The sequence below is a fragment of the Triticum aestivum genome, chromosome 3B (genome assembly GCF_018294505.1).
Source record: "Triticum aestivum cultivar Chinese Spring chromosome 3B, IWGSC CS RefSeq v2.1, whole genome shotgun sequence".
Taxonomy (NCBI): Eukaryota; Viridiplantae; Streptophyta; class Magnoliopsida; order Poales; family Poaceae; genus Triticum; species Triticum aestivum.
In genome coordinates, this window is record NC_057801.1 from 705,260,601 (window position 1) to 705,277,621 (window position 17,021).

General features: G+C 45.5%; 1 protein-coding gene and 1 pseudogene across 1 annotated transcript; both read left to right on the plus strand.

The window, feature by feature from the left end:
• The first annotated feature begins 6,207 nt into the window (after positions 1-6,207).
• On the plus strand, positions 6,208-8,450 carry LOC123067737 (probable leucine-rich repeat receptor-like protein kinase At1g35710; annotated as a pseudogene).
• A 1,021-nt stretch (positions 8,451-9,471) lies between these two features.
• On the plus strand, positions 9,472-9,883 carry LOC123071886 (uncharacterized). Its single transcript, XM_044495454.1, has 2 exons — positions 9,472-9,575; positions 9,669-9,883. Exons 1-2 carry the CDS (start codon positions 9,521-9,523, stop codon positions 9,881-9,883), a joined length of 270 nt encoding a protein of 89 aa, XP_044351389.1. The 5' UTR covers positions 9,472-9,520.
• The last annotated feature ends 7,138 nt before the right edge of the window (positions 9,884-17,021 follow it).

A 17,021-nucleotide genomic window follows, 5' to 3' on the forward strand; every position in this document is an offset into this window, starting at 1 on the left:
AGAAATAAGCGCACACGCTAATGAAGAGACCAGCGCAGCCGATATCTGCTACTGGGCTAAGCCCATCTCTACACATTGATTCCGGCCACATTCTTCCTCCGATGTCTTCCTTCCAGCCATCCCCTTCCACGGCCGGCGGATGGCCGCCTCGCCGCGTGCCCCGCGGCCTTCCACCTTCTTCCCTGTATCCGGTGCCTCCACCGGATCGTTCTCTACCACCTCTGCCCCTGCGCTGACGAATCTATCTTCCAGTTACAAATCAGAATTAGTCCTGGGCAGTGGGTACCATTTCCTAGATTGCCCCCATCGTCTCCAATTGTGCTGACACGGAGTGATGCGGCGCGGCACCATTGCCATCTCTGGCTGTGCAGAAACGTTTGCTTGCACTGTGAGTGTCTCCCAGGTCCTAACCAAGCCTTCGTCCAATATGCTTGGGCTGGGGATCCCGTCGTGTTGACTGCCAAGTAGGAATGGCTTTGGCTTGACGAGGAGATGACAGGAGCTATGCGGAAGGGCTTCGGATTTTGGAGGGAAAAGGAGGTGAGTAAGTTGAGACGCAAAATCTTCGCCAGCCCGTTCAGTTTGACCTCAACCTTCATTTCGTGATACCAAGAGTTATTTACCCAAAACCATTATATTATGGGCTAGGGTAACAGATCAGTACCACATTTGAGGCAGGGCACAAAAAACCACCAACAATGGGGCTAATCTATAACGCGGAACACTGATGGGATGATGTGGCCTGCCTGTCAGGATGATGTGGCAAAAAAAATCCACGTGGGCAGGTTGACTAGTCTCTTTCTCCTCTCTCTCTCCTCTCTTCTCGTGCCGGGGGGCTGGATGCAGGTGGCCGTCGCCCACGCGCCGCCGGCGTCGGGCTGCCTGTTCCGATGCCACTGCCGCCGGAGCAAGCCGTAGTGGACGCCGACGGTTTTTGCCTCCCGAAGCTCCACAGCCTCTTGAACATGCCCGGAGACTTGGACTCGTCGCGCCACCATCCATGACTTGACCCCGGAATATCAATCACCAGCACTGCTGTCGTTGCAAGGGCGGAGCGGCCTCTCCATCAGAGGTCACGGTCACCGCGCGGAGCGTGGTCTGGTCTGAAACCCCGAGCATCAGCACACTCGCCGGCAGGTTCCCTGCGTAATTCGCCGGCTCCTGCAGTGTGAGAGGGAGACTCGTCAATGTAAGCGCGTCGGGAAGCTTGCCGACGACGGTGACCCGGCAGAGCGGGCAGGTGGAGCGGGACGCCAGCCACACGCTGATGCACCCGGCGTGGAACCCGTGGCCGCAGCAGGGCAGGAATCTCGCCTACTCCCCGTCCTGGAGCCCGGCCAGGCACACCGCGCACTCTAGCACCCCGACGTGGTCCATCGTGCGGTACACCGTGACCGGCAGCGAGCCCAGCAGCTCCGGGTCGACGCCCCTCGGCGACGCCGTTGCTGAAGAAGTAGTAGCGGAGGAAGCTGAGCGGGAGGGCGACGACCACCTGCATCCAGCCCCCCGGCGCCGCGCAGAGGTCGAGCATGGCGCGCGCCGGCGGGAGGAACCGGAAGCGGTCGTCGAGCTGCTGCTGCTTGAAGGCCGCGCGGCTCCGGTAGCCCTGCTCCTTGGCGAGGTGGTAGTACTCGTCCTGTCTTGCATCGGCAAAGATGGCTCGCCGCGCACAAGCTGCTCGACACAATGCTCCATAGAAATAGAGATGGGATGAAGATGACCATGTAGTCAACGACAGGCGGGACCCGCAGCTCATCTGCCACCTCAGCTAGTCAAAGATTTTTTGTGTGCTTGGTATTTGCCACGTCATCGCCGACAGGCGGGACCCAACTGTCGGTTTCGCTGTTTTCTGGGCTAAAACGCAGTGTCAGTGCTCCGCGTTACAGATTAGCCCCATTGTTGGTGGGTTTTTGTGCCCCGCCTCAAATGTGGTACTGATCTGTTACCCTAGCCCATAATGTGGTGGTTTTGGGTAAATAACTCTGATACCAATTATGTTTAGCAAATTAGTATAATATTCTAGAAATGTTCCTCTATTTTATTTGGCTATGTTTCTCTTCTTTGTTTGTGTGTTTTACTTTTCGTGGGCGTAGGCGTCTGCCATTGAAGCCACGATGAGGCCTCTCCATCCTGTAGGCCTCCTGCTCTCTTGCTCCTGTCTCCTACTATGCGCAGTCGCGCCGGTGAGAGCGGACACCCGGCGTGAAGTTGAAGCACTTGTGAGGTGGAAGGCTAGCTTGTCCGGTGCCGATGAGTCCCTTGGGCCATGGTCCATGGCCAACTCCACCAGCCTTTGCAGCTGGACGCAAATCACCTGCGATCCGGACGGGTCGCACATAAGAGATCTCGACCTTGCCTACATAAGTCTCAACGGCACACTTGACAAGTTAGACTTCTCAGCCTTTCCCCACTTGAGGAGTCTCATCCTGATCCAGAATGGTCTAATCGGTACAATTCCAGCAGCGATTGGCAACCTGGCGAGCTTGGTCATCCTGAGGATCATGCACAACCCGTACTTAAGGGGGGGCATTCCACGCAGCATTGGACAGCTGAAGCAACTTTCTGTACTGCAACTGGAAGCTTTGGGGCTCCATAGTACACTACCTGAAGAGATTGGTAACTTGACAAGCTTGACATTGCTCGATATCAATTTGGTTAGTTTGGCAGGATCGATCCCACCAACAATTGGGATGCTCATACAGCTCCGTGAGCTGAGCCTGATAGGCAATAATTTGACAGGGAGCATCCCAATGGAGATAGGAAACATGACAGGACTGCAGACCGTAGACCTTCATGAGAACTATTTGGGAGGGCAGCTGCCAGGTACCATCTCTCATCTGGTCAAACTCCAGTATTTGCATCTGTCAGAAAATCAGCTGGTAGGTCACATCTTCCCCGGGCTTGGAAATAGCAGCCTCCTTGAGGTAGTCCGCATGGCAAACAACGACTTCTCTGGGGCGTTCCCATCATCCATTTGCGTAAAAGGAGCACTGTGGACTGTCAGCGCTGAATACAATGGATTTACGGGTATCCACCATCAGACATTTCAAAACTGCACAACCCTGCAAGAAGTTGACTTCACGGCGAACAACATTGTCGCAGAGCTGAGTGACTGTTTTAGTGAGCATCCAGCACAGCTTAGCACCATGGCTTTGAGTCAAAACCAGCTGCATGGCACGCTTCTCACGGATCGGGGTGAGGATTTCCTTTGTAACTGTACTTATTTAAACTTCCTAGACCTATCAAACAATGCTTTACATGGAGGTCTCTCCAAGTGTTTCTGGGATTTGCCATATTTGCGGTTCATGGATCTGTCCAGCAACTCTTTCAATGGTGTAGTTCCGTTCTCGCGGACATGTGGAGATGTTCTTACATATCTACTCCTAGCCAATAACCATTTTGGAGGCACCTTTCCACTGGGTCTTAAGACTTGCAAAGCTTACTATTCTAGATCTTGGAGGCAATGATTTCTCTGGCACAATACCTTCTTGGGTAAGCATAAGTTTGCCCGAACTCATCTTTCTTAGACTGTCATCAAACATGTTTGACGGCATCATACCCCAGGAGATCTTACAATTTCGCCTGCTCCAGATATTGGACTTATCAAAAAACAAGCTCATTGGACCTGTTCCAGACGATTTTAGGAATTTTACTGGCATGGCAGAAGAACAGAGAAGGTACCCTGACAGCAAATTTTATCAAGTGCAAATTCATATAGTTTGGAAGAATGTGGATTATGTTTACAATCTGAGGATAGAAGCCATGGTAGGTATCGACTTATCAGGTAACTCTCTCTTTCACAAGAAATCCCAAATGGGCTCACGTCCCTTCTTGGACTGAGGTACCTGAACTTATCAGGAAATCATCTGTCAGGTTGTATTCCGGAAGACATTGGCAATCTGGTATGGCTAGAATCCTTGGACCTCTCACGGAACCAGCTCTCAGGAGAAATTCCTTCAAGCTTTGCATCTTTGAAGAGCATGAGCGTTCTGAACCTCTCAAGCAATGGTTTGTCAGGGAGGATACCTACAGGCAATCAGCTGCAGACACTTGTAGACCCATCGATATACAGCAATAATCCTGGGCTATGTGGATTCCCGTTGAAGGACTGTGTAAACTCGACACCGACGCAAAACGAAGTGAGCCAGGCTGAAGATAGAGAGGCGTTGTGGTTGTATTGCTTTGTGGCTGCTGGATTCATCTTCGGGTTCTGGCTGTACTGGGGCATCTTCTTGGTCCGCAGCGAGTCCTGGAGGTGCGCATTCTATCAGCATGTGGACAACATGCAAGCCAAGGTAACCAAGAAGATGTACAGCTGCATGTCACGCTTCCAGGCAAACGGCTCTGAATGATGAAGTGCGTCGCGTGGCTCTGGAGTGATGGTGCATGCCCAATATCAATCAATGTCTCTAATATTTCCCTCCCTTGGTTAGTTGGATGTAAGAGTACTTGCTACTAGTACTTTGATGCGCATGGCGTTATTCAGGTTGTGTGGCGCTGAAACCTACTCCCTCCGTCCCGAAATGTAAGACGTCTTTTTGATACTACCATAGTGTCAAAAAACGTCTTATATTTCAGGACGGAGGGAGTATGTATTTTTTTTATGAACTGTTAACATTTACTTTCTGATTGTGTGGAGTAAAAGTGAATGAGTTCTTTTGAGTCAGTTGTCGTGATTCTGAATCCGTGACTTGTTTTTTGGTTATTTGTTGTTTTGAACTCTTCTTGTGGAGCCATTTTCTGGAGTTCCTGGATAAATGTGGGAATGATATATCGTTTTAACTCTCAACAATCGGATCAATATCAAGCAGAGGGTCATTAGTTGTGAATTTGGTAAAAGAAACTGAAGCATAATATGTCAAATTTGCTGGCGGCTCATCAATCTGATAAACCAAAGCGACATGTACTTGATGCAGGCCGTGTGTTGTCAGCGTCCCTGCAGATGAAATATTTGCCGCACCTGTAGGTTTGTTCGATCAGATTACTACTTTACTAGTCCTGGAAGCACCGGTGAAGATGGCATATGAAAGGACTCTGATTGTAATGACCCCGTTGCCTCCGGCGAATTGCCGTGGCTCGAGAGAAGATACGCAGAGGAACATAAGTGGTACGGAAACTTTTCTTCAGTTAATTTTTCTCCGTCAGCAAACAGAAACAGCGAGTAGAAACAGAAATTGCGTCTCTCATCTTCAGATTGCATCTCTGTCAGACTTGGTTTCCTCCCCTGTTTCTGACTGAGTATCATCCATATGCAGCAGGATCGTTACGGTGATTTGCTGTGACGATGGAAAAGGAACCAGGCCTGATCTGATAGGATGCGGCATTTGCAAAATGTTCGAAAAACACCATGATAATTTGCCGGGCCTCAACAGAATGCTGGAAGACAAGCCTCTCAGCAGGTTGCAGAACGAATATTTTCATTCCAACAGATTTATGTTTGAATTTGGAACGTCGACAATGTTAGTGATCCTGGTTTAAGTACTTTGAGAAATGGCCCGACACGTTGGGGACCTAACAAGCTAAAATTGCACGCACATTAATCTGTGCTTCCGCTGATCTTGTTCCCCAATAATCAGTTAGTAGTGGCCATCTACTTCATTATATTTCATGGACCCTGACCATTAGGAGAATTTGTAGTATTACGAACCAAGTATCTTTTATATAACCCTATCTTATGAAATGTATATAGTGGCGGTACTCACAGTGTTTCATTGCGGCTCGGCTGTCCTAACCCAAGAAAGTATACTACTAAGAAGGTCCTAACCCAAGAAAATATACTGCAGGCCTCGTCTGTTGGAACAATGTGAAAGGGGTGGCCAAGTGTACTGGAAGGGAGCTTATGAATTTTGGAGGTAAAAGGAGTCGGAGTAAGTTGTGACATGAAATCATTACCGGTTTCTTTGACCTAAATCCATTTTTTGAGTATTTTTTTTATAATTTCGAGTTAAGCATTGTGTTGTGTGTGCCATGACTTCCAAGTGTCACCCTGATAATGACACATGCACACGTCATGCGATTTGTAATTTTTTACTGTCATCGTGGAGGCTATAAAGTACTAGCATGTTAGCATATCCTTAATCTAGACTGAGAATGTGCCATTTGTAAATCAGACAACCAAGCCATCATGTAGTGGACGGCCGGCCGGCCGGCTCGTCCAGAGGCTTTATATCCTCTGCGGCAGTGAAGCACCATTCCTACCAAGCCATCATGAAGCACCTACATCTTGTAGGCCTCCTCCTTCTCTCTTGCCCTTGTCTCCTGCTATGTGCCGTCACGCCGGTGGTAGCCGGCATCCGGCGTGAAGCTGAAGCACTTGTGAAGTGGAAGGCTAGCCTGGCCGGTGCCCATAAGTCACTTGGGCAATGGTCGTTGGCCAACTCCACTAGCCTTTGCAGGTGGACTTACATCACTTGCGACTCGGCCGGGCACATCACAGTGCTCCAGCTTGTCCACGCAAACCTGAGTGGCACACTTGACGAGTTGGACTTCTCTGCCTTTCCTCACATGGAGAAACTCATCATGTTTGGCAATGGTCTACATGGCACAATTCCAGCCGGGATTGGCAACCTGACAAGCTTGGTTGTGTTGGACCTCGGTGAAAACCCGTATTTGAGGGGTCCCATTCCACGCAGCATCGGCCAGCTGAAGCACCTTGCTCTACTGCAACTAACAAATTTGGGCTTGCTGGCACCCTACCTGAAGAGATTGGTAACTTGACGAGCTTGGAGGCGCTCGGTATCAATTCGGTTACTTTGACAGGATCGATCCCACCAACAATTGGGATGCTCACGAAGCTCCGCTCGCTGGGCCTTTGGAACAATAATCTGACAGGGAGCATCCCGCTGGAGATTGGAAACATGACAGAACTGAACACCATATCCCTTCATAGTAACTATTTGGAAGGGCAGCTGCCAGGTGCCATCTCTCATCTGAGAAAACTCAAGTACTTGGATCTGTCAGAAAATCAACTTGGAGGCCACATCTTCCCCGAGCTTGGGAATAGCAGTCTCCTGGGTGGTGTCAACATTGCAGAGAACAACTTCTCTGGGGTGTGCCCGGCATCCATTTGCGTAGGAGGAGCACTGGGATTTCTCTTTGCTGAGTACAATGGATTTACCGGCATTCACCATCAGACCTTTCAAAACTGCACAACCTTGCTGGATGTTGACTTCACAGCAAACAACATTGTTGCAGAGCTAAGGGACTGTATTAGTGAGCATCCAGGACGGCTGGTCTCCATGGCTTTCAGTCAAAACCAGCTGTATGGAACGTTTCTGACAGGACGCGGTGAGTCATTCCTTTGTAACCATACTGATTTAAACTTCCTAGACCTATCAAGCAATGCCTTACATGGAGGTCTTACCAAGTGTTTCTGGGACATGCAAAATTTGCAATTCATAGATCTGTCCAGCAACTCTTTCAGTGGTGTTGTTCCATTCTCGATGACATGTCAAGATAATCTTAGATATTTACTCCTAGCCAGTAACCACTTCACAGGAACTTTTCCTCTAGGTCTTAAGAAATGCAAAACCCTTTTTGCTCTAGATCTTGGAGGCAATAATTTCTCTGGTAGAATACCTTCTTGGGTAAGCATGAGTTTGCCTGAACTCAACTTTCTTCGACTGTCATCAAACATGTTTGACGGCATCATACCCCACGAGGTCTTTCAATTTCAGCAACTCCGGCTATTGGACTTGTCAAAAAACAAGCTCACAGGACCCATTCCAGACGATTTTACAAATTTGATAGGCATGACACAAGACGAAGACATAGACTACCCTCGCCAATATCTTTATCAATTGCGGATTCAAATAACTTGGAAGAATGTGGATTATGTTTACCGTCTGCTGATAGCTTCCGTGGCAGGTATCGACTTATCTGGTAACTCTCTTTCGCAGGAGATCCCAAAAGGGATCACAGCCCTTATTGGCCTCAGGTACCTGAACTTATCAGGAAATCATTTGTCAGATTGTATTCCTGAAGACATTGGCAATATGGTACTGCTAGAATCCTTGGACCTTTCTCGGAACCAACTCTGGGGGGAAATTCCTCAAAGCCTGGCAGCTTTGAAGAGCATCAGCGTGCTGAACTTCTCGAGCAATAGTTTGTCAGGGAGGATACCTACAGGCGATCAGCTACGGACACTCATAGATCCTTCCATATACAGTAATAATCCTGGGCTATGCGGATTTCCATTGGAAGAATGCATAAACTCCTCAACACCGGCGCAAACTGAAAAAAGCCTGGATGAAGATAGAGAGGCATTGTGGTTGTATTGCTTCGTGGCTGCTGGGTTCATCTTCGGGTTCTGGCTCTACTGGGGCATCTTCATGTTTCGCAGCGAGACCTGGAGGTGTGCATTTTACCAGCATGTGGACAACATGCAAGGGAAGGTGACCAAGAAGATGTATAACTTCATGTCGCGCTTCCAGGCCGACGGCTCCGAATGATGAAGTGCGCCGCATGGTGATGAAGTACAGGCTGATTCTGTGATATTTTACTCCTTTTGTTGTAGAAGAACTGCCGTGAGGAAGTTGTGCGTGTGTGTGTATTGGATGCTGCTTTGACATTTATGAGTCTGTTTTAGTTTTTCGCTGCTGAAGCCTACATATTTGTGCCCCAATTCCATGAGAAACGAGGCGAGGAAAGCATCTTTCCGCTCTCTGATAAGGAATCTGTAATAAGTTGGCGCTGGGTGGCTGTCTTGTTTGTCCTCGCCCAAACCTTCGTTTTGTCACATCTAGTCCCGATCAAACAAATTTGTTATCACTCGCTTGAAAAGAAATCTTTGTTCTTTACATCTATGGACCACATTCGACAATCATATATTCTAATTTACCTGATCATTTCCTGCATTGGTATTTCCATTATCTTGCACCGGTCAACGTGTCATAATGTCATTGGACTGGAGAGAAAATCTCGCAATCCTGGACCAAGTAAGAACAGTATTTATAGACGAAAAAAGGCCATTGATACAAGGCGTTAGAGACAATTACTATTCCCCTTGTTCCATAATTAAAATGTTTTTTGAGTCTTACATTATGGGGCGGAGGGAGTATTATAGACACGGATTCGGCTTGCCTGCTTCCATCTGTGCTCCCACTTTATCCTACGGCTGTCTTTTTTCCTTTTTCCTTTCTAATCTAATCATCTCCCCCCTGATTTTTAGGGGGTGGGGCCGGGCCTTATTTTGTTCCAATCAAATCAAGCCACGTAGGTGGGAGCACGGATGGGCACACGCGTGGGGAGCAGGCAAGTCTCGTCCATTAGACACTTGCAACAACAGTGCGGTGGACCCTATCAATTAACACTTTTTAAGAATGCATTTAGTACGAATATGAATTAATACTCCTATGGCTATGCTTAATCGCTATTAATTCGGCATTGATATGGTTCCTGATTTGTCAATTCACTATCACTATAAAAACGCTTGTCATCTCGTTTGTTCCTCGCAACTCAGAGCCAGACAAACCATCAGCAAGGCCCTTCCTCCTATCGACAGTACCACATCTAGCTAAAGATGAAGAATACACATGCGCTGCTCCTGGCCGTTGCCTTCCTCGTGCTGGCATCAGGTATTCCTCTTACGATGATGCGTCGCTTCATCAACCAGACAAACGACCATATGCTTCAGTTAATTCATGTTTTTTGTTTGTTTTTGCTTGTAGAGGCCACGGTGAAGGCGGATGACATTTGTGCAGGGTCAGTCCACAAGACGCCGATACCGTGTGACCTCCCGGGTTGCCTGCACATTTGCCGCGAGAATGCGAATGGGCTAGGGCCGTGCCCTACTTGCAACTGGACTGCTAACTGCAACGCGTATACTGGATTGTGCGAGTGCAATATCTGCATGCCTCCTCCTTCTGCTCCTAGCCAGCAATAAGGCGACTGATAATACGTATATGCTAGCTTTCTGATATAGGATAGTTTGTTCTTTGTAATAAGAACGATGCCATAATGGTATGTCGGGTGTGATCTACTCATTGTAGAATTTGATGTTGCTCCACAGGTTATATGAGATTATATATGAGGTGGGCTATATTATTTTTGCTTTACATTTTAGAATTTCAACATGGTCCCAAACTATTTTAGCCATCTTATTCTTGGATCAGAGGGCCATATGATCTCTTATCTTCCAAGAGGTTAGATTACTAAATAGGGAAATGTTTTTGTTTTTTTGGAAAAGCACCTAATTATACGGAAATAAGTAGTATCTTGCTAAGAACTCTTGCTGTATCGACTATTACATGAAAATAAAATTAAAGCTTCCAGAAAATAGTATGTATTTATTTTGTTTGGATTTTTATTAAGGCAGTCACAATTTGTTTGAATCATCCATACATATTTGTTTACCAAGCAAAGGTTACCAAGAAGATGTACAGCTGCATGTCGCGCTTCCAGGCCAGTGGCTCTATATGATGAAGTGTGTCGCGTGGTGTTGAAGTAATGGCGTGCGCAGATCATTTCTGTAATATTTCCCTTCCTTGGTTAGTTGGTTGTAAAATTATCTGCTAGTACTTTGATGTGCATGGCGTTATTCAAGTTTTGTGGCTCTGAAACCTACTGGTTTCAGATGAACTGTACAATTTCTGCATTTTGGTTGTGTGGTAGCTAAGGTTGTTTGGAGTAAAGTGAATGAGTTCTCTGGAACGGGTTGTCATAATTTTGTGGAGTTCACGTATAAATGTGGCAATGATATATCATTTTTAACTCTCAATAAACGGGTCAACATTAAATAGAGGGCCACTATGAATATGGTGAAGCATAATCTGTCATGTTTTCTGGCTGCATTTTTTCTTTTTAATGTGAGGCGCTTGAAGCTCAGCGACTCTAGTATTCAGTAGGCAATTTGTTTATATTCCCATGTGGCGGCGATGCGCCTGCATGTGTGCGTTTACGTTATACTCCGTGCTTGAAAAATATTCCCTCCGTTTCTAAATGTAAGTCTTTGTAGAGATTCCACTATGAACCACATACGGATGTATATAGATGCATATTAAAAGTAGATTCATTCATTTTCCTCCGTATATAGTTCACCTAGTGGAATCTCTACAAAGACTTTTATTTAGGAACGGAGGGAGTATATTTTTTGAAGAGAGAAAATTCGAGCAGCATTGCTTGCAACAAGTTTCAAAGGGATCTCTTTTCTACAGAAGTAGAGCTCGTAAGGCAAGTGATCAACAAGGCTTTTATCATGGATATCATCATCCTTGGATGTTGGAACATATGCAGGGCTAAGAAATGGAATTATTTTCAATAATGAAGTTCCCACCATAGGAAAGTGGGCAAGGATCTCAAAGAAGATTTCACTGACCGGAGAATTAAGATGAAGCACCCACATCGTTCCAAAGCTTGGAGACAACAATGTTTGTAACTCAGACCTCTGCCTCTCCCTCTTATGTAAATACAATATTAGATATCCTCTGCAATATCCACTTCGGTGCCCGGGCTCAGATGAGCCTGATGAACAGTAGCATGATTAAAATTGGAAATTTTTTCTCAAAAAACACAAAAATAAATTGTAGGCAAGATGTGCATGTGCGTGATGTCTGTGCAAAATTTGGTGAAGTTTGGACATTCCAGGTGCATGCGGCAAAAAGGCAAAATCAGACGTGAACATTGTTGTTTCTAAATGTTCCTCACAGACCCGATTTTTTTTGCCACAAGCTACTCGATTGTCCAAACTTCATGAAATTTTGCACGAACATCACACATTTGAGCATCTTCCATCACAATTGTTTTGGAATTTTTTGAGTTTGTTTTCTATTTGTTTTTACGACTATACTGTTCATCCCTGGGCCCGGGCATCAAAACGCTGCGTCCATATCCTCACTTCTTTCATAAAGAAACCCCAGTAGAACCCTTCCCTACTCTTTTTCAGCCAATAAAATAAAATAAAAATCTCACAAGTCCTTTTTTAGGAGTAGTTTTGGCTAGAGCTCACTTTTTCTAATGGAAAATCATTTTTGAAAACATTTTATGTAAGCTTTTTTAGTGGTAGAATATTTTTTTGAGAAGATTTTATATAAAAAAAATTAGGGGTAGAAGATTTTTTTAGAAGATTTTAATATGGAAAACGTTTAGTTTAAACCGGATGATTTTCTATCTCGGTAAGCCGGCTCGTACGCACGCCACATGCCCCCTCAGTCCATCGCTTTTTCCTCCCCACCTTCTCCCTTCCGGCTCCTTCTCCTCCACTCATCCCCTTCCTCATCTTCTTCCTTCCTTTTTTTCTCCTCCACCTGCTGCTGTAAGGAAGAACCGACGCGGGCTAAATCCACATCAACGCGTGCGTGGTGAAGCTCCCACCTGGACGGGGAGGGACTGGGGGGCGACGACGAAGCATCCACCCTCACGGTTGCATCCGCCGTCACCGTCGCGTGTTGCATCACCCCATTCCCCGTCGTCATCGTGCTGCGTCGCAGCATCCACCCATCGCCGGCGCGTGCTTCGTTGCATCACCCGCGTTGCCGTCATGCTGCGATGGAGCACCGCCGAGCCGGAGGGGGCGCTGCAGTGAAGCTTCACCAGAGGCCATCGGGTGCTGCGATCGAGCTTCGGCGAGGGCAGTCGGTGCTGCAACGGATCTCCGACAAGTGATGGGGCGCTGCAGTGAAGCTCCGCCGGCGGCGCCGTCGGGTGTTGCTATGAAGCTTGTCACGCCGGTACGGGCTGCAGTGAAACATCATCGTCGGTGTCAGGTGCTGCTATGGAGCATCGATGGACCGCCGCCACGCCGACGTCGGTGCTGCAGTGAAGCATCGCCGACGCAGCGGGTGCTGCTATGGAGCGCGGGAGAGTGTGGTGGGGGCGTTGAAACTTCGTCGCTGCTGTGCGGCACTGCCATGGGGCTGCTGCCAGCCATGGACTGCTGCGTATTGTGTTGGCTGATCCTGCGGCCGGGGAGCATGTGATCGGACGGTTCCGGGGGCGATTTATCTTTGTAACAAATCAACCGGATGATTTTTAGCACCCGCCTTTTAATATACTAGTAAATATGCACGTGCAACGCACGTCTATTTGGACTAATAAGTGTGCACGTGCAACACGCGTCTATTTGGATTAACACATTATACTATACTTAATACAAGACAATTTATTCATAAATTTGAAATTTCCCTATAAAGTACACAATCTCTTATTCCCAACTCATACAAATAATTTGAAATATCGTTTCTCCTTAATCAACATGTCTCTTGTATTAAAAGACCACCCACTTTTTCCAATGTATAAAACTCAAAATTATTTAGAAGATTCATCATGATTCTCCATATGCACACATTTATGCAAGTATAATCACACATGAAAATGTCACTTAGGACAAGCTAAGGAACCGTTTCAGTGCCAACAAACTCCAGTCAAGAATTATTGTTACAATTGAGTGTCAACCACACAATAGTAGGAAGAGACCTCTATGGTTTGTTGAAAAGAGGAAGCCATTGTCACATAGAGAAGTGTAGAGATGTCTTGACTCCATAGAATCAGCTGTGAAACAAGACAAAAAAATGCTAGTTGGACCATCCGATTCTACTATTTCACCACAAGTGTTGTAATGCCTGGAAGCAAGAAAAGTGACTTACTTTATTATGAAAATAGAACATGTCAACCAAATAAAAATTACATTGATAAATTGCGTAATTATACTTGTTAATCAGTGGACAAAAGCATTAATATGACAACTTGGAACAGTTACTTGAGTACTACACATTTCTTTAAGGGCTCAACATTCTAAAATTTTGACAATATAACAAATATCCTCTAAGTTCGTAGTAATAATGATACGTAAGCTACCACTTGTAAGAATAACAGTGGCAAAAAAGGGCCAACAAATGCCGGTTTAGAAAGAAAAAACTGCAGATATGCTTCCAATTTTAGCAACTCTAGTGGATAAAACATACCTTACCTCCCAAGTCAGCAAAATAGTCAAATGAAAAAATATACTTCTTATAAGTAGTAGAGATGAAGTCATAAGGATCATGATTCAAGATATTCGGAGAAACATGGTTGGTCTCTCTGTATGATGCGAAGTTGTTGCAGTCAGTAGAAGAGTGACCTGCCCTCCAGGCAGAAGACGAAGGCGGCGACGGCACGTGTGCGTGTTCGGAGGAAGCCGCAGCTCCTCTTCGCATGTCTCCCATTGTGGCTCGCGTGGGTGGTGGGCTGGTGACGACAGGCGACTCGCGATCGCGATTCCCTGATAGGAGACGATAGGATGCGCTCGCGATTAGTTTCCTAATAATTAGATGTGTTCGTGATTAGTTATCTAATAGGATGCGTCCGTGATTAGTTTCCTAATAATTAGATGTGTTCGTGATTAATTTCCTAATAGGATGCGCTCGTGATTATTTTCCTAATAATAGGATGCACCCGTGATTAGTTTCCTAATAATAGGATGCGTTTGTGATTAGTTTCCTAATAATTAGATGCGTCTGTGATTAGTTTCTTAATATGATGTGTCCGTGATTATAGTTTCCTAATTGACCAGGCGTGGACTTCATATTTTCCTTCACGATGGAGTACGGTCAGTCAATGTAAATTGCTAAGTGCACACAGAGAACATATTAGGTTAAAGCTAGCCGTTAGATTAAGTTTAGTGGGACTAATCATGCGGTGGTAATGTATCCATGTACGTTTTGTGAGGTGCACTTAAAAAAGATTATGTTTGCTCTTTTATAAGTAGTATAGATGACTAGCTAAGTGTCCGTGCGTTGCCACAGACTAACAAATATATATATATATACAAAGAGAAAATTCATGTGATATGAGAGTTAAAGGCCATTTTTATGGGATGATATCTCATGGTCATGATCTAGTAGGTACATACATCTCGTCATTGTCTTTCTTCCACACTCCATGTCTGAGCTACCACGCGACACTCGACTTCCTTCTCCCACCATGCATGCTTTTATCTCCTATTTCTCCTACCTCTACCTTGCACGACAGTACTAAGTTTCTTGTCCAACTATCATAATCTTCTCCGGTAGGGCACCCCCTTAGATTATTACTGACTTGTACATGTTGCAAATAAGATCAACGAAAATGGATACTAAATTTCTGATGAGAAATGAGAATTCAGGGCAATATCTTCCCAAGAAAATAATAATTCCAAGACAATCTTTTTATACCTTCTGTCAATATTGGGACACACATTCCACGCAATAAGCATGCAATGATGTTGATACTTGATTAATTGTCAATATATGTCTATAGTAAAGATAACTTTACTCAAAACATGTTTTTCTAAGAAGGAAGGATAATTCATATTAGAAAAAAAAATAAAGGTTTGGGTTCATCCCACCAATGTTTCTCTTGTGCAACTCATCTCCGCACCTGCTCACGAGATTAGCGTGTCTCGAGCACACCACTCCCACACACCCTCACAAGAGCGGCACAACCAATATCTGAGTGCCACTGACACACATGCATGGAGCGCTCACTCCAAGCCTGACTATACACATTCCCACAGTAGCCGAATTCAAACAGAATCAACGGGGCATCATCCACTGCTTTCTCAGGGTCCTATTCATCATGAAATCATAGACCAAGATATTCCTCCCATCCATTTTTTAGGGAAAGGATTTTTCTCGATGTTCCTCTCATCTTCATGGTAGTAATAACCTAAAAACGCCACCAGTCAACTCCGAAGAACATGCAACATTGTGAGAGTCAAAGTCATGGTCAGTCAACTCCGTCAAGAATTTCAAATTATGTGCTATCCAATACGTACTTGTTGCCGATGGAACGACCACATGGATAGCTCCTACAATCTTCATGCAGGTTGCACAAAATTACGCCATAGGAGGTTTCAAACCTTCAATGGGCCACCCTTGGCCATCCAGCCGGTGGTTTTCCATCCTTCCTTACGCCTGACGTCTTGTGGAACCAGGCGCATCCCAGATCCACCGCCTTCCATTCAGGTCGCCACACAGAGGGGAAAAATAGAGTAGGCGGTGGCGCGGAGGAGGAGGCGGTGGTTTTCTATGTCACTGGTGTTTGTGTAGTTGTGCGTTGGAACTTCACAACATGGGGAGGACGAGGAAATGGGAGAGCAGATTGTCGATGGTGGCATGGGAAAAAGAACGCGGTCTGGGGAGGGGGTCAGTGGCTAGAACTTTGGAAAGGAAGGAAACCTGATTGTGTTTCCCTTTATTTTGTATATGGAAGTTATCGTATGGTTCATGTATGGCAACAAGTCCTATAAAAGAGAACCAAGGATTGATTGATGATTGTGTTTTATTTCATATGGAAACCGATCTGTCGGGGCTACATGTAAGTGCATTGTGACTAAGGAAGGATCAATAGATTGAATTAGATTAGAAAAAAACCAGCAGGAGGGTGGAGTTATTAATTAAGAAAAAAGTCAGTAGTGGGAGGTGGGATGAAATAAAACCGGACGAAAAAAAGTCAGTAGTGGGAGGTGGTAGTCTCCGCCGGCCAATTTTCGTCCCACCTCCACTGGTTTTTTTTCGTCCTAAAAAAATCTATGAAATTTCGTAGGTTAACCAGGGACAACTCCCACCTCCCAGGTTTTTTTCCGTCTCACCTTCCATGATATTTTTTTGTACCTCGCCCCACCTCACACTGAGCCGCCAAGAACCGCAAAAACCGCCTACCTTAGCCAAATCAACAAATCTCTCTCATTAATGCAATTTTCTTTAGGAAACAAATAATAGATTCTTTCCTACCTTAGCCAAGTCAACAGATCTCTTTCATTAATGCAATTTCCTTTAGCAAACAAATAATAGATTCTTTCCTACCTTAGCCAAATCAACGAATCTCTCCCATTAATGCAATTTGCTTTAGGAAATAAATAATAGATTCTTTCCTACCTTAGCCAAATCAACGGATCTCTCTCATTAATGCAATTTTCTTTAGGAAATGAATAATAGATTCTTTCCTACCTTAGCCAAATCAACGGATCTCTTTCTTTAATGCAATTTGCTTTAGCAAACAAATAATAGATTCTTTCCTACCTTAGCCAAGTCAACGAATCTCTCCCATTAATGCAATTTTCTTTAGGA

Excerpts from the sequence above, each read along its gene's own strand:
- LOC123071886 (XM_044495454.1), top strand. The coding sequence starts at position 9,521 with ATGAAGAATACACATGCGCTGCTCCTGGCCGTTGCCTTCCTCGTGCTG. Across the intron at positions 9,576-9,668 it reads CTTCCTCGTGCTGGCATCAG|AGGCCACGGTGAAGGCGGAT; the intron begins GTATTCCTCTTA and ends TTTTGCTTGTAG.